General features: G+C 41.0%; 1 protein-coding gene across 3 annotated transcripts in view; it reads left to right on the forward strand.

The window, feature by feature from the left end:
• LOC131685281 (inositol-trisphosphate 3-kinase B) overlaps nucleotides 1-23,380 on the forward strand; it is a 486,498-nt gene that overhangs the window by 442,708 nt on the left and 20,410 nt on the right. For all 3 annotated transcript variants that reach the window (XM_058968886.1, XM_058968887.1, XM_058968888.1), the window contains exons 3-6: nucleotides 8,317-8,493; nucleotides 18,963-19,035; nucleotides 20,248-20,378; nucleotides 20,470-20,610. In XM_058968886.1, coding sequence (XP_058824869.1) covers nucleotides 8,317-8,493; nucleotides 18,963-19,035; nucleotides 20,248-20,378; nucleotides 20,470-20,610 — 522 coding nt within the window. The remainder of the gene's footprint in view (nucleotides 1-8,316; nucleotides 8,494-18,962; nucleotides 19,036-20,247; nucleotides 20,379-20,469; nucleotides 20,611-23,380) is intronic.

Genomic DNA, 23,380 nt, shown 5'->3' on the forward strand with positions numbered 1-23,380 from the left:
CAGAGAACAGACGTCCATCTTCAGCATTCAACTTGTGTAAAATCTCTAACGGTTTCGAAGGTAGTTGGGATATCCAAACCAGGTGCGCTACTGTCGTCATGTTTTTTTGTGGTTGAGTTCGACAGAATTGACAGCGGTTATTCCTCTACCCAGTCAAACTAGTCCGGAACCGGTTCGGACTTCCAGCATGAATTCCAGCTCAAATGCAGCAACCGATAGAGCCGGAATCGGTTCTTTTCTTTGAGCAAGATTCCATACTGAATCCATTCAGGATTTCTAACCGATTCCGGAATGGATTTGACGGATAGTTGGAATAGGTTGGTGGGGCGGCGCTAGTGTTTATCGTATATTAATCCAAATGTTTACACACGTTTTTTAAATATTTTTTGTTCGATCATGGATGTCTGTTCTCTGTGTTAAAATGGATTCAAAAAATTTTTTGACGTTGAAAATATCTTACTGCCCTATCTGGGGCAGGGTGTCATTCTACAATCAAAAATCAAACGATGTCTCGTTTTTGCGTCACTATTTTGAACGCTAATAACTTTGTTATTTATGAACGGATTTCCGACTGGTTATCACCAAACAATTCTAAATTTACTGAAATTATGTTTTATTGCTATAGTGTTTTCGTTTTTCAATAGCACACTATTGAAAAACAAGTACTAATGAATAGATCTCGCAAAACGTGAAAATTCCCATACATCAGTCAATCTATCCCCGGCCGAGCCGTCAATAGGGAGCATCTTAGTGACTCAAATGAACACGAAAAGTTATAAAAAATGGGCCGCATGCCTATTTGAATCATTTGTTGCACTTTTGCCAGACAAGTAACATCGTGTCTAAAGCATCTCGTACGACAGATTTGAGCACCCAGCATGCTACGCTTTTATGCATGACGACATCCTCGACTATTTAAAGAATATCATTCCACGAGCGAGTTCATTCTCCCGTCGAACGTCGGGCCGTAAAGAACAGCAGTAGCAATCAGCCATGTAGACAGTGCGCTGTTGACAATGAGTGCTGTATTTGATCATTGCTACCGCTGGGGGTGGAGACGACGACAGATCTAGGCATCCAGCGGTCAAGCGTTCGTGATGTATTCTGTCCATGCAACGTTGCCAGTATTCCAGTTTTATCTGGAATTTTCCAAATTTTTCCCAACTGAAGACATTCGTTCAAGCCAGACATTTGGCCAGATTTTTCCAGATATCCTGAATTCTACGTTACACCCCAGAGGGAATGCCAGTATGCCAGATTTATCTGGCACAGCTATAGTTTTTTTTAAGTCTCTAGCAAAAAAACAATACTTTCTTTCTACTAGATTTTTAAACCTCTATAAGGTTATTTCACACAAATTTTGGAAATCTGGACATATTTTCTCAAACAAAAATTGATTAATGTTCTATGAAGACCAAAATGTACGCCAATTTTCGATGACTTTGAGGTCGCTGTCAAATGACAGATTTTTTCAGACAATTCTATTTTAAACTGCCAGATTTTCTTTGAAAAATAGTTGCAACTCTGTATCCATGGCTCTGATTGGCTGTATTTATGTTGCCGATGACGTCATCCTCGGATATATAACTTTCAGTATTGCTCGGGCGAGCTCATTCTCTGGTCTAACGTCGGAGCGGAAACGATAGCAGTAGCCGACAGATAAATTTAAATTATGCAGTGCCCTGTGTACTGCTTTGCACACCACAACTGGAGGGTTACGGCACTCAGTGTCAGTGCTAGTCAGCATGCCGTTGAGATGAATCTAGTACCGCGTTGCTTTTTGCGACACTAGAGTTTTTAAACTGACAAAAACAAATCGACGGTTCTCAAATTTGGAAAGCCGATTGTTTTGAGCTTCGCGGAACGCCGGTGTAGTTACACCGGCAAACTCTGTTGCTCATTTCGATTTGTTTGGGTACTCGTTCCGCATAAAAGATTAGTTGTCCCGGTTGTCACGGTAAAGATGGACACGTCTACCATTATCAGGATACATGCTAGTGAACTCGGGTGATTCGTAGTTATGCTGCCTAAGCTCGACCCTCATTAGCAGAATACAAAGATTTAGCCCGTGAGTGTAGCACCGACCACACCGGTGTAGTGCACTGTCAAAAACGAAAACTTCTTTTGGCCCTCTCTTGTATATTGAATCTTATTTCTAGTCTTAAGATAGCTGTAAACTTTTTTTTTCCTTTGTAAAAAAAATATTTCAACATTGTAACCTCCTAGTTTTAAGATATCCAAAATGTAAAAACATAAGCATTTGGCACCGCCAAGCTAACGCATGTGTGCCTATCAAATAAACGAAATGAATAAAAAAAAACGAAAACGAAAACGAAAACGACATAAGACTAAGAGAAACGAAAGCAATGAAATCGAAAGATAGGTATTCTAGAGCGAATCAGTTATAAACATAACACGGAAAACTATGACTAGGCAGGCTCATATGGCGATGATCGAAAGGAAATGTGAAGAATCCATTGCCTTCTGCTAGTAGGAGTTAGGCTCATCATCATGGTTTACCGCCGACGCCGCGAATTATATTGCGCAATATATTTTCAATGTCGCCGTGGTCGTGTCATGCACACAACCCTTTAATTTTTTTTTTCGATTTTTTAGGCCTAGCACAACATATAGGGTGAAGTGCCTATATTCACCATACTAAGGAGGTCGCCTCACTGATTCATTAATTACTCGGCCTACAAACAATGGAATACGCACAAATTGGCATCAACAGCTTTGCTTCGTTGTTAAGTACTAAGATAATAACATACATGCGCTGAAAACAGTGAAATTCTCGTGTTTGAGCGAAACGAAAACACGAATCGAGTGCCCCTATTGTTGCGCTACCATTTGACTCAATGCGTTAAACAAAGATGGCAGACACTGCTCTAACCAACGGCTTCAAATGGGTAGCGTGATAATAGAAACATAGCGATAATGGGCTCATCACCCTATAACCGCTTTAGGAGAATTCAGTATTCCCTACACAATGCATTTATTGACGACTTTAGATACGTTATTAGCATAGCTTTAGCGATAGTTCGTTTGTATGGCTTTTTTATGGGCCATTTTTCCGTTGATTTGGTTTAGCCATTGAGATATCTAGCACTGACATTGTCCTATGCTTATTTGAGCGATTCTCTGAGTTCTGCCACTATCCCATGTAGTATGTGTTACCAAAAACATCTCGAAGCATCGAGTTCTAAATACTGGCAATCGATATAATATTCGAACAAAGTGATAAGAGTAATAAGAAATGTCTCATCACACTGTTAGGTGGATTAAAAGCGTTTTTTTTTATAAAAGAAGCCCTTATTTTAGTTTGATTTTTTAATTGTAGGATCCAATGAAGCGTTTCGTATTACAACGCTTAAGAACTTTTTGTCCCACGAATTCTTGCAAATTTCACAGACCTTGGTAACTTCAAGAACATGTAGTAATTTTATGGTTTTACCACTAAACTTGCAAATTTGGTTAATATTACTTTGGACATTGAACATTCAGGAAAAAATATAAAAAGTATGAAAATCGAATGTGAACTTTGGGAGTTTTGGCCAGCCCAGGTAAAAATGAAAACGCTGTTGGAATGAAACGTTCAAAATAAAAATGCGAAAGATCGCTCCGGAGCAACTCGGAAAGGCTTTACGGAAACAACATATACATGCACGTGCCATTGATTGAACCAGGTTTTAACCAGATATCGAATCCATACACCACTTTGAATTAAGTATGCATAAACGAACCGAACTCTTGCAACTAATGGATCAGCCTTTGATCGGCCCATTCATTCATGGATGGACGGACGGACGCTGCTGCCCAATTACAATCGTTCATTGAATAAAAGTAACCCCCAACTCGCTTCCGCCAATGCGAAACCGAAAGGACCCAAATATATTGTAGAAAAAGAAATTCCCACCGAACCGAGATGACGAACGAAGCGCATAAGCGAATCATTGACGTCAGATGTTGGCAGCCGACCAGAGCAACAAAAAAAATGCCCGCAAGATCCAGATATTTCCGGTTTTCGAAGATATTCATCTGGTGCGCGCGGAAAAAATTGACTTACCTACTTTCGGTACACCCGCTGGCACGTGAACTAATGAAGCATAAAAAAAGTGCAGCATACAAACAGCTGATGGACACCGATGTGCGCGTTCGGAATGGAACCAATTGGGTGGTTGTGGGTGAATGGGGGGAGGCAGTTCGAAATTATAGACATAGCGGTTGTAGGTGGGATTCTGCTCGCGTGCTTTCAGTAAATCGCACCGAACGGACGTCATAGTTGTGCATAACAAAGCGTGTTTTTGGCATAACAATTAGGTGATGGTGTTGAGATGAGGTGAAACAACTGTTGGGAATTTTTTTTTACCTCGATTGGACTATTCGGCGGTGCTGGGGTATTCATTATTTGCGGTGCACGGCCGCCCGCCTTCGCTGAACGATATGACGCATGTTGGAGAGGGGAAATAACCAACAGCGATGCAGGTAAGCACTGTATTTACATAATTGGCTATAATCAGAGGTTGTATTTTTTGGTAATAGGCGAATGTTTCGTCAGAGCTAATATGGATTGCTAATTTTTAGCCGTCTTCCATCGTGATAATGAATATGTAATAGTGTAACCACCCAGAGGATAACGGTCCTTGGCCCCAAGCCATCTAATAGAAAAACATTTTTTGCACAATTATTGAAAATATTTAGCAAAATTTATCAATCTTTGAATGGCACAAAATAAACAATTGCACAAAAAACACGTTAGGTTTTATTGAAGAATTAGTTATGGAATTTGCGTTTCAACTTCGTCTCATCAGAATCCGACACTAACTTAGTGATCATAGAATAATGATGAAAAATATATACTAAGTACATGACGAAACTAAACTCATTTACTCTAGCTGATGTTGCATCACAAAACACAAAACATTTCACAATAATTAGAACCAATCCCCGGCTGTGATTAGAGATATTTCTCAGAACTACAAGCGTGACGTCGGTGACGCTAAAACACAAGCACGCCATCCTCTGTGACGCGTATGAAGCTGTAATCAAAGTTTTGACCCATCTTTCCACTTGCGACAATACGTCATCGAATTAAATACATTAATACACGTACCTACGTGCAATGACGTGTTGCATGACAATCAAGAAAAAAAAAGTTGCATGACAACCCTTGCTCGAGACATCTACAAGCATGCACAATCATTGTACACAGCAGCATCTTGTTAGTAAATATACTTACACATATATTCAGTCGCCGTTAACGAGGATCAATGTTCACATCGCGCCAATGTTTACACGAAGCAAATAATTAATAGATTTTTGATTGGCCTTTGCTTGGTTGATTAGGGCGATTCGAACCAATTATTGCCGACCATTGGCAAGGTTTATCACTATTAAACTATTCTTATAAGAAATTTTTTCAATTCGCTCCATTCCTCACGATTTTTTTTCTGAGTCCCGCAAAGCTGGATCTCATATACCAATCGACTCAACTCGGCGAACCAAGAAAATATCTCCGTGTATTAGTATGTACGGATGATTACGCAGAATTCTTATACAACGTAAGAAGAATTTTTTTCCTTTTTTGTTAACGACTAAGAGTGAGTCAATTTTCCTTTTTTATGTTTTTAACGACATTCAATTAGCAAGGGACTGAAAAATGAAGCATATGTTTTAATATTAAGAGCCATAGTACTCAAGGGAGAGCAAGGGGTTGAAGGAAGAAAGTTTTAGAAAAGCGTGGAAAGGGTCATATGAGCAAGCTTAGAGTTTACCGGCGGCTTAACCCTTTGTCTGCTACCGTAGGTGTCAAGATCTTTCGGCATTAGAAATGCGAATCACCTGAGTCTACGGCATGTCCGGACGAACGTAAAGAAACTTGTTACTTCATGCTGTCGCAATCGACAAAAAGTTAAGTCACGGTAAGCACAAAGTGACCATACACCACAACTGTTGATGCTGAGTACTATGGCTCTTAATATTGAAAAATATGCTTCATTTTCCAGTCCCTTGCAAATTGAATGTCGTTAAGAAGAAATTAAATGCAATTTTTCTTCAAAACGTTTATTTTCATACCTCAATACATGAGCTAAACAGAGCCGTGTGGCTTTATGTATTTACAACGCAAAGTAATAAATATAAGTGTCATCATCCGTTGCACGCAATTTACCATTGCATTTGAAGATTCTTTTCCGCGGCGGTGGAGCATTTTCAACATGCCTCACCCGACAACGCCAGAAGATCTTTCGGATGGATTGAAGCTGGACGATATACTCTGAGAGTGGCATGCACAACGTAGGGGTTAGGTATTTTTAACATAGAATGTGTATACAAAGTTTGAAAGCAATCGGTTTTAGTAGTTTTTGAATAGCAGGTAACACCGCAAATCATGTTTTTCCAGAGACGTTCTACAAAAAGATTCGTCACTGAGTCATTTGTCGATATTTTTGCATAGAAAAATTACAGCGTGTTATTGGAATGCACTATAACGTACAAAAGTTTTGATAAATTTGCTTAACGCAAAAATATAAAAAAAATCACAAAAAAGGGTTTTTTTCACGCTGAAACCTTTAAGATTGTAAGAGATTTTCAATGTCAAGAGTGTCCCAATCTAATCCTGCACACGCAATGTACCACTGCGTTCGGTTCGGAGATTCATTTCTGCGGCGGTGGGACATTTTCAATATCACCTGACAACAACGCCCGAAGATCATACGGTCTGCTTCTCCGATTATCGCTTTCGTCCGTACCCCAATTACCGCACCTGTGCTTTGAACAGCTCCATATGGTATAAAGTAACGTCGTTGGCTGTCGCTGATGCCGAATGAAACTGATACCGTTTTTCAATTCGGTTTGACGTCAACGCCGGGGGTCACTGCTACAGCCATCACTATTCTTCGCAAAAACAAAAATTAGTAGCGTCTACCACATTACGCGTAATTGACATGCTCCTTATATTGGAGGTCTGTTCTGTTCTAGAAGTGTTCAAATATACTAAATCAACTTATTCATAAGAATACGATCACTGTTTTATGGTTAACAATCAATTTCTGTTTTCAATATATTGCTCGTCAAATTTTTTGAAAAACTATTGGAAATAATTTTGTTCAATGATTGTTGTTTCATTAAAACATATTTTTAGAATTTTTTTTCGTTAGTTACAATTAGAAATGTTACATATGCCGAATATTGCTGCGTGTACAGTTTTACTTTTCATGCAATAAATACATAATTCAACAGAATAATGTTGACACTCGTGCGGTGTCCGCTTTGTTTATTCATTCAAATTAAAACTGGAGCGGATAGCACGAAGCAAAACAAAAACTCTCGAGACGGTGTCAATCAGGGCGTATAAAGTTCGTGCGTTCACTGAACAATGCAGCAGCCGTCAATTCATCACATCGATATTCTTTTTCTTCGGTAGCTTTTGTTCTGCATACTTTATAAAGAACAGTTGCGCAAAAAACGAAACCAAATCTACCTAGCTAGCAGTAACTGTTGAGCAAAATCAACAATAACTCTTGCCGTTTTTTACTTATTCCGAAATGGCTCTAGCTTTGACTGCCAGCAAATCTTACACTGATACATCAAACCACATTAAACGCCCGTTGCAGCGTTTCCAATGTATCAACGTTTGCGTTACACTTCTCGACAAACATATGATTACTGCTTAAAAGCCAACTGTCAAAATTCTCTTTGAAAGCAAATTTCGAGCAAATGGTTACTGGCTAAACGCAGTTCATAGCAGTTAATGAAAGAAAAAACTATTCTCTTTTGCTTACTACTAATATCTGTGATTGGCGAGTAACGGTTTGTCCGGAATTTCTATTCAAAGAGAATTTTGACAGTTGGGTTTTAAGCCGTAATAATATGTTTGTCAAGACTTAATCGAAGCTGATGTTTTGTTTTTAGGGTGTGTTAGGGATAAGAGGAACAAGCTTTCTATTAGTAATTTAAGATATTCTAACCTTTTTAGAAGAGTTTGTCTTTCTAAAAAAATATTTGACTAGCGAATTATTCTTGCTGCAAATACAATACTGATAATACACTGTTTACTACTCTTCTGCGTAGAACACCTGGTATACGCATTTCCAAATGGTAAACTGATCCAGTTTGCCTTGCGGTTTGTCACACGCTGCCGTGGTTGATTTGTTTTTCCCGCCATCGATGGCGCGTTTACGTAAATGAAAATCTGAAAGAAAAAAAAAACAAATCCCGCAGGTTGTCGTGTGTCAAAGCTGTCAGCTGAATGATTAAATGTCACAATGATTTTATGCTTACATTGTATTTCATTCTTCTTCTTCTCTTCCCTTGCAGCCCTCTGGATGGAGAAAGTTGCGCAACATCGTCCAGTGGACGCCGTTCTTTCAAACCTACAAGAAACAACGATACCCATGGGTACAGCTTGCCGGTCACCAGGGCAATTTCAAGGCCGGTCCCGATCAGGGCACAGTACTGAAGAAACTGTGCCCCAAGGAGGAGAAGTGTTTCAAGGTAATTTGGAAAGCGTTTTTTTTTGGAGTGTCATTGTTGTGGGACTATGAATTGTTGCAATTTATAGCCTTCAAACGCCAATATGGAAGATTTGAATTGCCACACATTTTTGGACAATTTGATCACATTTTTCTACAGCATACAAAAACTCAATCTTGATAACAAATATTCGTAGACTCAGATGTTTCCGTTTTGGAAGTAAGGCTCTTGAACCAAAACTATGGAAGCTTTGCATTCCTGTAGAAGGCAAAGCGAACAAAGTTTAATAAAGGAATGACCATAATTTACCACCATAATTTTTATAATTTCTTGACCCACTATGATCCATTCGTTGAAATATTTTAACCAAAATAATGAACAATAACTTAACAACATAAAAAACGTAACATATTCAGAAGACAACCACACTATCCCTGCCAAAAATTCGTGTGTGACGCCATGTAGTATTTTACAGCCTGTTTCATGGAAACACGATGTTTCGTGAGTACGATGTTATTCATAATACGATTCATCTGAAAAATTGTGGAGTTTGCAATGTTCATATTTTACTTCTTTGATTTAGGTAGATCATGCAAATTAGAACACGTTGTATATATGTTGACGCAGAAAACTCGCCAACATATCCCGTCTCCGTGGCAGGTTGGCAGTAAACCAGACAAAGAGCAATCAAATGGAAATAACATTACTTTGGAAATACTTATCTCTTCAATAAACTGCCGTTCAACGCATAATTGTCCCATGTGTATAGGGAATCCCATAGAACATGGGACAATTAAGCTTAGAACGGCAGTAAAGCTGTTTATCAATCGACACTTGCCATTAGATTTCAGTCTCAGTATTTTCATTCGTACCGAGACTCTCAGGCAAGTCGGGTGTATTTTTTTTCTCTGTACGGTGTGCGATTAGACACTTTGTCTCGGTGTTACGTTTTCTCTTCTTCTTAAGGCCACATACCTCAGCCCTTTTGTGCGCTGTGAGGCTTAGTCAGCTATATAAGCTATATCGATGCGTCGTTGGAAACCAGTTTGAAGATAAGTGTCTTTTATCTTTATAAACACATTTATTGCTTCGTCCCGATGATGCGTTAACGTTCTCATAGGTTCCTTCTTCTGATGATAAAATGGATGTCGAATGGGGTTCCATTTCTAAGATTCCTCCCTAGCCCAAACCTGTACCCAGTACTTTCAACTGGTTCATTTGTGGTCTTTTTTCGGTCCAAGACTAAATCGCTGAGTCTTGTAAATTTCTAAAAACTGAATCTTCTTCATATTTATAAAAAAACGGTTCTCGACTGTGACCCCGAAATTTCAAAAGTCCGATCAGACAAGATCCGGGTTCTGCGGTTAGTTCTACCTCGGGGATTGACTCCCCATAGACCTCCAAGGTTACGTTGTCGGCAAAGCCGACGATCTTGACCCCAGGAGGGAACTTTAGTCTCAGAACCCCATCATACATACCATAATACCATAATACCGGGACTAGGATCGAGCCCTGCGGGACTCCGGCGGTAATAGGAACGCTTTTCTGACCGGCATCGGTCTCGTATAGCAATACGCGGTTCTGGAAGTAACTTTCCAGGATCCGGTACAAACCCACCGGTAGGCTAAGCCGGTGTAATGAGAGCGCGATGGCATCCCAGCTTGCGCTGTTGAATGCGTTCTTCACGTCAAGTGTCACTAACGCACAGTGTCGAATACCTCGCCTTTGCCGTTGGATCTCTATCTCGGCGGTCTTTACCACTGAGTTGATAGCGTCCACCGTGGACTTACACTTTCGAAAACCAAACTGATTGCTTGACAGGCCGTGAGTACGGAGTTAGCCGGTTGAGGATGATCTTCTCCAGCAATTTGCCACTCGTGTCGATCAGACAGATTGGTCTGTGCGCCGATGGGTCGCCTGGCGGCTTCCCGGACTTCGCTGCCTTGAGAGCGCTGTTTGGAACTCCATTCGGCCCTGGAGATTTGTTCATTGCTAGGGAATTAGCCAGTGCGAGTAGTTCTTCATTCGTCACCGGAGCCACAATTTCGGCCGCGCCCGCACTGTCTCATGGTACAGGCAGGCCCGATGAGAGGGGGGGTCAGCCGGGGCAATTGCCCTGGGGCCCGGGTCGCGTTTGGGGGCCCGAATTTTTATCCGGAAGATGGGTGAAAACGTCTGGTATTCATAGAAGAGCAAGAAAAATAAGAATTGTAATTTCTTTGTAATTATTCATCCTATTAAATTGTCATATGATGAAAGCGGAGAAAAATTTGAAAGACATTTTAATCTAATAACTTGAGAATTCGAAATTGTGGATACCAGAGCTTTATTTTATATTTAACTTTTTTTATTTCGACTATGTTAGTCACATTTTCTTTTTACATTTTAACGACATTCAATTAGCTAGAGATTACTGGGTAGGGAAATTTATGAAAATTAGAGCCATAGTACTCAAGTGGGAGCAAGGATGTGAAGTAAACAGATCGGAAAACTAGAAGTGGCAGGGTCATTAGAACAGGCTTAATATCGTACGGGCTTAATCTTTGTCTTCTGTTAATGAGGGTCGAGCTTAGGCAGTATAACTACGAATCACCCGAGTTCACTAACATGTGTCCTGGTATCGATAGACGTGTCCATCTTTACCGTGACAACCGACGATATATTTAACATTTGTTAAAACAAACGTTCTTAGAGGAGTTGTCTACTTTATGTACTAGGTCAACAAAACCGAGTTTTTTGTTTGAATTGGCAGAATACTTTACAAAACGTTCCGAAGCCAATTCAATGTATTTTCGAAGAGAACAGCGCCAAACAGAAATGCAAGCACACGGACGTATCCGTCCTCTTCTGCGTTCGTTTCTTTACTGGTGGTACCGGTTGTTGGATTGCATACACTGGGAGTATTTTATTGAGTGAATATTTGTTTCTGTAAGATCCACAAATCTTGGTTTTGAAGCTTTTTGTGGTTTGGCATAAGATAACGATGTGCTGTTAGCGGTTATAGTAGGCGGACTTTTCTTAGCTACTTCTGTACAATGTTTTAGGTGGTGCAGTGTTTTTTGGAGAATTTGCGCATAGGAATCTGCCCTGGGTGCATAACCGGTGTTGTCTGATGAGATGTTCCATGTTCGGTTAATATGCATAAAATGGTTTTGTAAAAAGGAATTAGTTTGTTCACAAGCATTCTCACCACAGGAAAAGGATTAGAATTACCCTGGAAAATGTTCCTTAATGTTATTAAATCCATTTCTCCGTACCTTGATATAAACTTTTTTTTTATCGCCATGTCAGGAGTGGGCAGAGATAAATCGTGTAAGCGCACCTGTTTAGAGCCGTTTTCTATATATACCGGGATGCTTTAGTTAACGTTGCCGCATTCGTTGGCGTGTTGTATGTTGTTTCGCGTAACGAATGACTGTGATTAATGTTTTATATGGTGCAATTGTAGGATATTAGCTCCTGCCACATTGAGCACCTTTTTCACTTTTAGTAATTGTTTCACTTCTCGAATAACTGGTCTCAAAGAACATTTCCAAAAAAACAATAGCAACACAATTTATCCACAGTGGGGCTAGTTTTTGCCGGGGATCTATGGCGGAACGATTTTAGCTTGGACTCCGGGAGGGATGAGTAGGTAGACTGACCTTAATTAACCGGTAATTGAAATAAATTTTTATTTGTATATTTGTATTTTTATAGCACGTTAAAATAATTTTTCGCCAAAAATGCTTTGTGTTAAGATGGAACACTAATTTTGGGCGTCGCTAGAGATGTTTGTGATATCCATAAGAAGCCAATTGCTATGTGCCAAATAAGGAAATCAAATCAGTTCAATTCAGTCACCAGTACTAGCAGTCGTTTGCCCGCTGTACTCGCAGTTGTTTTATTTGCGTTTAATTCCTTATTACTGCGTTCTGTGTCATTTTTTGTCTATTACTGCATATTCCAACAGCGTATTAAAACCGACTTCTACATTAAAACGTCACATTCCTTTCCAAAAAAACCTTCATAAAAGCTATGATTAGAAAATTTTCTCGGTTGTTCTATATTTTTAATCCTATAACGGTTTTGTGGGGTACATTTGTACCCCAGAGCTATTTGCAATCCCTGTTATTCCGTTACGGTTTATTTTAACTGCAAGCAAACTTTATCATAAATCAATTTGATTATTAAACTTCCATTAAAGCTGGTGCAACCTATTTGTTTCACTTAAATAACCTAACAGTGCCTGCTTAAAATTTGTCTAGGGTACAAATGTACCCCACAAAACCGTTTACGTTAGTGTTTTATCATGTGTATATAATTCGGAAAATTTATTATATCTTTTTTATAAGCAAAATATCGATACATAGTAACTTGCGTGAAATTGTATAGGCTTCAACACTGCTGAACAATTAAATCTGTTATTTGATTTAATAATGGTACTATAGCAAAGTAACTAGAAAAGGCGCTTGGATCGTAATCGTATTTTTTGGTTTTGATGTCAAAATATGATTTGTATATAATATGTACTACGCACCACTCAATTCCTCATCTTCTGTAGCCCAAGTTCTGGAACGTACAATGCACTGGTCTGTTCCTTCATCGCCTATTTTAACTTCGTTACTGCATATTGCTGTATATTTACTATTTGTATTGTATTTGTATTTGGTGTTCAAACAAGCATCGGAATAAATGCACTTTTTGGTCGGTTTTTGATTATTTACTATTTGTTCAAAAGGCAATTTAATAATATTTACAACGCCGTATAGATAGAAAAAACGGTTAGAAGCTTCCGAAGTTATAGCAATATTAAGGTTAAAAAGGGATGTTGACGTATTTTTAGGACAAATTGTATAAAAATGAAAATGTGCATAAAAAATTTGCAAAGCACGATTATTTTTGAAAAGGCTGCTTTGATTGGCTTATTTTTGAATAAAACTATCTAATTAAATTATAAATTCAATAAAAACTAGGCATATTAGAGCGGTTTTAATTCTGGGGTACGAATGTACCCCACAAAACCGTTTACGTATAGAAAAAGTTACGAAACCGTTGTAGGGTTAAACGAGAATTACGAGCTGAATTTGCTACCTTATTCTTGCTAACAACAAAAGCTAAAAACTGCTCCACCGCTACCAACAGATAAATCTACCCGTGTATCATTTTGTCTAAACCACAGAAGCAAAATATCGTAGGGGAGCCCGGGGCTAGTTGGCGGTTGAGGTAAGTTGGCGGAATCCCTTTTTCTCTGTTTCAATTAGACATATAGCGCTGGCTCTTCTTGTGTACCTCAAGTTAGGTAAAACCCGTTATCCAATGTGTTTTTGTTGCAAAACGATTTGTTTGGTGGAAGTTGTGGGTGATATTGTGTTTTCGAGTATACCACGTAAATGTTCTAAATTTTAAATGCTTTGCGTTATTTAGAGTGATTTTAAATCTATTTCCCGAATGATTATATTTTTCGACAGCGCGTGAAAAGAGCATCCGTATAGATATTACATCTATCCACAAACAAAAGTAATTTTTTAAATAATTTTTAATAAAATATGCGGTTGAGGCAAGTTGGCGGTGCTGCACGTGGGATAAGTTGGCGGTACTATTTACAGTGCAATAAAATCATGAAATATTTTTATTTCTGGAATTCACTCCAAAGTAAGAAAATCTTTTTCTTGTGTATCTCGCAAATGTAGGAGACATTTATTCCGGCCAATTGCATAAAAAATTTCGAAAATTTTCTTTTGTATAGGGAGTACGCGTCAAAGTCAAAATTCCGGCGTATTGAAACTGAAATATAATAGCAAATGTCGGTTAATATACAGTTTTCTCGAAAAGACATTCAGCACGTTCCAAAAGGACCCTTGAAGTAATTGAATCTCCATTTGATTGCTTAGTTTTTGGCGTATACTCACATACCGCCAACTTACCCCGGGGCCGGGGTAAGTTAGCGGGTTTTCCGCGTCACATATTTTTGTCTCTAAAAATGGAGACAATGCATCAAACACTTTTAAAAAATCGGCGATAAAAATTGAAACCAAAAAACCCCGCCAACTAGCCCCAGTCTCCCCTACTTCAACCTACTGTGTCAAACGTGAATAAAAATGAATGACGATCAAAGCGGAAAATGGCCGTACTGTGGTCAAACTGTATTCCTGTTTACTTTACGAGGTGTCCCTTAAAATCACCTGTTGGAGAAGTTAAAAATATCAAATTTGCAAATGGAGGTAAAGATGATCAATGTCTATACCTTACAATTTCATAGTTGGACATAGTGTACTGATTATTTTTCAGACTAATAATCAAGTAGAAGCGTTTATTGCGCAAAATTAAATATATCATTGAATGTGGCAACATGAAGTCAGTACCTCTGTATATATAAAGGCGATGACACAAACGTGGTGCGAATACACGGATTATCTCCATATATCTCTAATAAGGTTGTTATCCATTGTGTACATTTTTAACAGGGCAAAAGAGTACCCGGGAACCCGCTAATTGAAAAACACGTAACCATAGCAATTTTAGCAACAGCAACATAGTTTGATATATGAATGAATATATACAAGTCCTCTAATCAAGATTCAAATAAGTAAGTTGAGAAGGGCCCGTCAGTAACACTAGGCTTGGGGCCTGTCGCCGCTCTCGACGGCCCTGGGTACAGGTGGCCATGGGCCTGCAGCTCGAGACGGGAAGAGTGCTTCGATAATCCTCGCCAACCGGTCCGGAGACCGTTCTGAAGGTGGTGAGCCTCTTTGGTCTTAGCCATCACGATTCTGTAGGCGTCACCCCACGGATTCGCGTTGACACTCTCGCACAGGTTGTCGAAACACGCTCTCTTGCTGCTTTTAATGGCCTTGTTAAGGGCCAAATTCGCAGTTCGAAACACTTCATGGCGGTTCTCTCTTGCATCCTCGGTGCGAGCTCTTTGCATCCTACGTCTAGCTCTGAGGCAGGCTGACCATAGAGCTGCAATCTCGGCACTCCACCAGTATACCGGGCATCTACCGTTTCTTGGCAGTGTTTTTCTCGGCATAGTGGCGTCGCACGCGCGTGATAGAACAGCTACCAGCGCATCCCCGCTTAGACTGTCGGTGTTGGCCTCCAGTCCCAGGGTCGCGGTGAAAGCTTCGCTGTCGAAGTGATTGGACTTCCACCCGCGTACCTGACAGGGATCTCCCGCCCTCGGATGCTGCACACCATAGTTGATCCTAAAGCGGATTGCTAAGTGATCGCTATGGGTGTAGCCTTCGTCTACCCTCCATTCCATGCCTGGAGCCAGACTCGGGCAGGCAAATGTTACGTCAATCCACGCCTCCACCCCGTTTCTACGGAATGTGCTAGCGGAGCCATTATTAGCTAGCACAGTATCGAGTTTCGCAAGCGCCTCCATTAGCGCTTGACCCCTGCTATTTGTACAGTGGCTGCCCCACTCCACTGCACAAGCGTTAAAATCTCCCGCTATGACTACCGGTTTCCGGCCCACTAGGTCTGACGAGAGCCTGTCGATCATCTGGTTGAACTGTTCTATTGGCCACCTTGGTGGAGCGTAGCAGCTGCAATAGAACACACCATTGATCTTGGCAATCGCAACACCCTCGGCGGCGGAGTGTATTACCTCTTGAACCGGGAACCGTCCTGTTGTACAGATTGCCACCATTCCAGACCCGTCCGACACCCAATTGCCGTTGCCGGCAGGGATGCTGTACGGGTCTGATAAGAGGGCGACATCTGTCCTCGACTCCGAGACCGACTGCCACAGCAGCTGTTGGGCTGCTGCACAATGGTTAAGATTTAGCTGTGTGACGTTCACGGCTTCTTCTTATTTAACTCACCGAAGGGACACGAAGGTCCGCCCATAGCATGTTTATGGGCTTGCTTCTTAGCGGTGCAGATAAGGCACTTGTGTGCCTTAGTGCACCCCCGCTCTTTATGTCCCTCCTCGCCGCAGCGACGACATAGTTTGCTCCTATCTATGCCTTTGCACTCGTATGCTTTGTGGCCGGACTCAAGGCACCGATAGCACCTATCCACTGAAGGCGGCTGGGGTATACTAATAGGGCATACCGACCAGCCGATCTTCAGCGTCCCTTTCTCGGTTACCTTTTTGGCATCCGCCTTCAGTAGCCTGAGGTAGGCTACTTGGGTGCCAGATGGTCCATCTCTAAACCGCACAGAGGCCCGCTCGATTGTGACGCCGCATTGTTCCTTAACGGCTGCGACGACATCTTCTGCGGTCGTGAACTCGTCCAGATGCTTGCACTGGAGAGTCATTTCCGCCCCTAGCGACCTGACCTGGGCGCCTTCACCAAGGACCTCTTGGGCCAAGGCCTTGTACACCGCACTAGATTGTGCGCCTCGCTTCAGCACCAGAAGCATTTCTCCCGTGTTGATGCGTCTCACGCTACGCACATCTTGCCCAAGGGATGAAAGGCTTTCGGCCGCCTTCATCGACTTTAGGACGTCGGCGTATTTGTCCTTGTCGGTTTTTAACCACAAGGCCTCTCCTCTGTCCTTGGCCTTCTTCGCGGGCCGCGGTACCTCCGGTGTCGGTGCCGGCTTCTTCCTGGTGACCAGCGTCCAGGGGTTAACGCCCCCCTGCCCGGTCGCGCCGGGTTGCTGGTACCAACGCTCTGCTCAGCGAGGTCACTCTCGCCCTCGCTTACCTCGACCAAACGCGTCTGGCCTTAACGGTTGCACGCCGTGTGGTGTCGGTTTTTGCACCCTCGCCTGGCGACTTCCTAGGGCGCTTCGCGTTCGGCGCCGTCTTACGATTGCCCTTGCCCTTGCCTTTTCCCTTCGAGGGGAACTCGGCCGCCGCTCCGAGCGACGTGGCTGCTCCATAGAAGGTGAAGGCTACTATCTGAGTGCCTGTATCGACCTTCTCTCTTCCCTCCCTCTTGGAGGCCACTGTCTGGGTTTCTTTGTCGGACTTCTCCCGACATTCCCCCCCTTGGCATAAGCCTGCTGTTTCTGTCTTGCGACACGAATAGTTTTCCGGAGCTCCAGGAGGCTCTGCTTTAACTCTTTACTTATGTTTTGCTTTGCGCTAGTGAACTCGATTATTGAATCGAGCTGCTCCACCACTTTGCGCATCGCGGATAGTAGCCCATCCAGTGCGTTGGTAGGGCTATTTCCTACCACTACTGGGGGGTCACTGGTGCTATCAGATGCAACACTCGTCGCTCCACTACTCTCCCCACGGGGGGGAGACCTCGCCAAACCACCTCTAGCAAAGGGGTTTGGCACCTCTGTTTGTTTGTTTTTGTTTCTATTTGACTCCATGTTTGAACCCACGAGTAGCGCGAGAATAAATGTCCGCCACGCCAGAGCTCCGCATTAACGTGGTAAGGGACGCTTACTGTGGGGGTTGCCCAGGTACCCCACAGGCTCCGTTAACGATCGAGCATCTTTTTCACCCCCTCGATCACTCATCCCTCGGCACGGGTCGCTTCACGCCTTGGAATTGGGGTTATGACCTATCTTGCTTTACGTGGTGACCGCGGCCCAGATCATCACAACCATCCTCCTTTACCAGGGCTTTGGACCTGTAGCTCTGGTTCTCAATAGTTCCATGTACGTATATTATTACAGACATGCTACTATTGAGATCCGTCATTCGCTAGCGGAGTTTTCAAACGGTTTTGAATATATGTGTGTGTTAACCTTCCAAATCAAAACTGGCCGGCAGTGGTATTATAGAAACAACTTGATTTCGGATTTTAGAAGGTGTTAGCCCTAGCGATTTTCCAATAACCCTTTTCAGAATGACAGAGACCTAGCGGTACCGTCCAAGATCATTTTCCTGTCGACAAGCCTCGCTCTATTATAATAGGAGTATCAATTTTATATTAATATTATCATCAAATTTTCGATTTCTTGTCACAATTGAGTGTACATGGAATTGACGCGAATTTAGTGTATGGTGAAATTTTAATTGATTATTTACAAAGACTTACCTCCCTAGTAACAATTGTGGTTTTATGACAGTTTTATAGCCAATGATAAAACTTAGATTGCATTTGTAGCGTGCTATAAAACTTCAATTGTTACTTGGGCTTTTTACTTCGTACCTACCGTCACTTATATTTGAGGGGATTTTGCTCGCCTGGAGTATGTATGCAATAAATTTAAACGGCAGCTCACCAACTTTTGCTGATTCCTTATTCCTGCCCCATCGCAATCGTCCCATTTCATCTTGCAAAAGAAAAGATGCTTTTGTTCGGTAGTGAGCGGTTTATTGATGACCTAATAAAGGAGAGCCCCGGGGGACCAAGATCAAAGTTCTATTTATCGGTGGTGTTCTCGTATTTTACAGCAATTATGATGATAATTCAGATAGCGACTCCGTTAGTTGGTTTACATATGCTGATTGGCGTGGTAAAAGCTTCTTAATATGTTAATATTTCAGATTAAGTAAAAAAGATCATTTTTCAAATAAAAAAAAACTCCTATACCTCCTTAAAAACGTACTTGTGAGAAGTTTAACGTATATTTTATATCCTCTATTGCAGGTTCTCATGAAGGATGTCCTCCGACCGTACGTCCCCGAGTACAAGGGCCAAGTAAACAGCGATGATGGAGAATGTATCCTTTTCGAAAAAAAATCTAACAAACTAAAAAGATAAAAAATTCAACCTGAAACCGGTTCCGTGATTCGATCACGATACTCTCAAATTAATGTTGATGTTTCAATTTAACAGCTATGATGACGATAAAAGTGTGCTGCCCTCGCGGTGAGATCTTATCACTACACATTGCAATCGGAGTTCCACTTTTTTATATCATGCAGCAGTAAGATAGGGCTGGTCCGAGCAACTATTGAGTAAATGTTATGCGCGCATCCGATAAATCGCTTGTGCAAAATAATCAAAACAAACAGATACAGCATCAGAGCGAGCGGAGACTACCTAGTGGGAATTATCACCAATTGGGTTTGCTGCCACGATGCGCCTCGGCACAGCAGCTGCGACTATTCCCCGGGCTTGTGTGTGCTTGTTTTGTTGCCTTAGCTGAACAATTAGAACTGGAATATAAATAGCCCGCTTAATTTGCTTGCTAATTGGATAGCTTTCCCCCGTGTGCCCTTCATGCAATCCTCCTCCTCCTCCTCGTCCGCCATAGCTTGTATCGAACATCCGCCCGGGAGGAAGGCGTTCGTACATGTGCTGGATCGTATTGATTGCAATTATTCTATTACGTTCAGATCGCAATGTTAATTCAGTTACCAAGGGTCTGACGAATGTGCCTGTGGAAGTCAATCTGATGCTCAAGGGGACTTTTTCGAATGCAGACAATAAATTGAATAAACCCTTATCTAGTTAGGGAAACAGAAATACTTGGGAAGTTGACGGGTTTTATTGGAAATGTGAAAAACGGGTTCGTCGTTTTGGTTTTTCATCGTTTGAAAATACTTGATCCGACAGGTATTGTAATGATGACACCTATTATTTAATAAATCTTATCTAAGTGAGAGATTATAGACAATTCAACTGGTTTTCCGTTCAATGTTCGAGTCTCGGTACAAAACCATTTGAATATGGTACAATCACATTTTGAAATAATTTATTACTACTGATAATGTTGTGAATGTCACTGCCGAATTCTAATTTACACCAGATATTTTTATTTGCCTTACGGCATGGAAAGGTACCCTTTAAAATAAGCCGAATCATCGTCGTCGTGTGCAAAAATAATTGCGTCGGATTTGAAAGTTGTTGTGTTCTACCCTCCCCCCCGGACTCCAAACCCAATGATATAATCTTCCTTAACCGAACACCTAAACCGCCACCACTATAGCCACCTACATTCAGCTGCAAGATCTGCTCAGCGATTACTACCAGCCGTGCGTGATGGACTGCAAAATTGGCGTACGGACCTACCTGGAGGAGGAGCTGTCCAAAGCCAAAGAGAAGCCGAAACTGCGAAAGGTACCTAATTTAATTGAGTTGCTCGCATCAACGATCGATCAAATCGGGCGAAATGGATGGGATTAACACGTTCGCCTTTCATGTTTTTTAGGACATGTACGAAAAGATGATACAGATCGACCCGAACGCACCGACCGAGGAGGAACACCGGGCCAAGGGGGTCACCAAGCCGCGCTACATGGTTTGGCGGGAAACGATCTCCAGCACCTCGACGCTCGGCTTTCGGATAGAGGTAATTATATGGGGAGGTTTAAAAAGAGACTGATAAGGGAGTGTGTTTTTTTGTGTTGGCGCCAAAATACAAGTTTGCCAGCGATTTAAAAAAAGACCAATTTAACATTGGGTTGGTGCTCGTTAGTCAGCAGTTTATAGTCAAATATAATGTGAATCATTGGAACCAATTGAGTGGAGAAGCTGCTCATTTGTTAATTTGTCGTAGATTCATAATACCATGACTTGTCATTTACCAGTTGTCTCATGCTGCTGGTTTTGTGATTTTTTTCGGTGACTTTTTATCTTAGACAACACAGAAATAATATCTAGGTTAGTCTGTTTCTATCTGTCGAAGGATATAATCAGTGCGGTAAAATATCAATTTCAAACGAAAATAATCGTTTCAAGTGAAACTTCGAGCCTTTCACTGTAAACATACCACCACTATATCAGTTGAGTTCGGCTGCCGTCTTCGTTTGAGTCACTCAAAGTTCACTGTCAATTGAATAACAGGTTCTAGTCATTTGACGTTTTTGCCTGTTTAGTTTCTGTTGAACACCAACCTCACATTAGCACGGTCTCAGCTAATGGAAGTGAACCATTCCAATGAACCACTCACACATGAATATGAAGGAACACTCACTGACATAAAAATAACTCCGACCAAGATAATAAATAATATAGGGTAAAGGCTATGATAAGACGAGGCAACTCAAGACGGATACAGGTACGAGCATTTTTTCTCTGTATGAGTAAGGTTGTATTTTTTTTCGATGAAGCTGATAAATCAGGAGGATATGAAAAAGAAAAGAATAAAACAAATGACGTAGTGGGCTTTTCTGCTTAACAAACATAAAACAAATTCACTCAAAAATGACAAATGTTCCGAACCTTTCTTTCTCTTCTTCTTGGAGAGTTCTCTTTCCTTTCTTGTGCCCTGGTGAATAATTCTTGAGCGTTTTTTCAAAACGTCATATCTGCAATGAGTTACTCTCTGTTTATACTTTCTCTTTCGATTTTTACGGCGTCACTATAACACTTTTCACTTATTTTACAGTACAGATCGAAAGACGGTGGTTTTAGCTAGCATATTATGCAAAGAGCTGAGGGATAAATGTTAAAGTGACCGAATTATTAACAGAAGAGAAAGTAAACAAAGAGAGTAACTCATTGCAGATATGACGTTTTGAAAAAACGCTCAAGAATTGTTGACAGATGACTGTATGCAACTAGCGAGGTTGGCAGTGCAGCCAATTTCTTTGTCATATTTAGATATGTTGCTATAATACACATAATAATGACTGTTTTATTAACTCACATTTCGCCAAAATATATCTGGAACTAATCAATCCAAGATTTTTATCATATACTACATGTTTCTAGCAAATTTGGTCAGCATAACAGCCTATTCATCAGAATCAAATTTGCCACAAACTTTGAAATAGAGATGGACGTACTACCAAAATACAGAAATATACAGAAATCGTATTACTAGTTGCTTTATCTTGTCTTAGGTGTAAACGGGCGAACTCGTTAAAGGTCCAAGATGATAGATAACGGAAATCGATGGTTAGTCATTTTAAATGAAGGCGTAGTTGGTTGAGTGGTAAGTGTGACAGCCACCCATCCCAGTTAGTCTGGGTGCAATCCTAGCCGAGGTCGCTGAGATTTTTCTGAGGTGTAAACTCTTCCTTCGGAAGGGAAGTAAAGCCGTTGCCTAGCAAAAGCAAGTATCGGACTAACGTTCCTTTTGCGATCTACGTTCGGGCCAGGCCGGCGCCGGTTTTGTTCAATAAACACTTTAGGATTACCAGGAGTTGCACATTGAAAGATGTTTCCCTAATCCCAAGCACTACTACTGATTCCCTGTGCAACTTCAGCTAGTCTAGATCGATAACGGAGTAGCAGCTAGGTGGTCGTACAAGGTCAAGCTCAAGCTCAAGCTCGATGGTTAAAGTCATTTTTAAATCAGAGATGAGGGCAACATGGATACCATTTGAAAGGAGGTTAGGCCATTTTGAAATCCAAGATTGCGGCCTATAGTGACCAAGAAACTGTGAAAACAACTATCAATATGGGTATCCTTTAAAATAATCATAAAATACCGTAATTTATGAATTTAGGCCATTTTGAAAACAAAGATGGCGGTTTCGGGTAACCACCACAGTAAAAACCATGATCAATATATATCTATATCGCTTTTGCAATGATGGTCACTAGATGACGGAAACTGATGATTGAGGACATTTTGCAATCAATCAATCCAATATTGCGCCTTTTGGTTACCTCAAATCAATAAAGCCACCTTCGATATGACCTATTTATAGCATTCATATCGAGCAGAACCTTTTCGAATTCTCTCTGAAAAAAAGATTCTCGTAGACTATAGACTGTGCTCGTAATGTGTTCCTATATAACCATTGTGGAAATGTTTTACCTCTTCACCATGTCATCGGAATTGTACACAGGGAACTATTGGTAGAGGTGCAAATAAATAGCTGAATTACATATTTGATTTTAGCAATGAATTTGACAGCTTCGTACAATTATGATAGCATACTGCGGCTATCATATTTCTTTTTCAAATTTTCTTAAATTCGCAGAGTTCAGACGAAAATAATGAATCTACTAATAACAGCTTATTGAAACTGGTTGCAATGAAAAATGTTATTTGGTAGTACGTTCATCTCTATAATATTTTTGTTGCAAATTTGATTCTGATGAATAGGCTGTTATGCTGGCCAAATTTGCTAGAAACATGTAGTATGTGATAAAAATGTTGGATTGAT

Source organism: Topomyia yanbarensis, chromosome 2 (assembly GCF_030247195.1).
Source record: "Topomyia yanbarensis strain Yona2022 chromosome 2, ASM3024719v1, whole genome shotgun sequence".
Classification (NCBI taxonomy): Eukaryota; Metazoa; Arthropoda; class Insecta; order Diptera; family Culicidae; genus Topomyia; species Topomyia yanbarensis.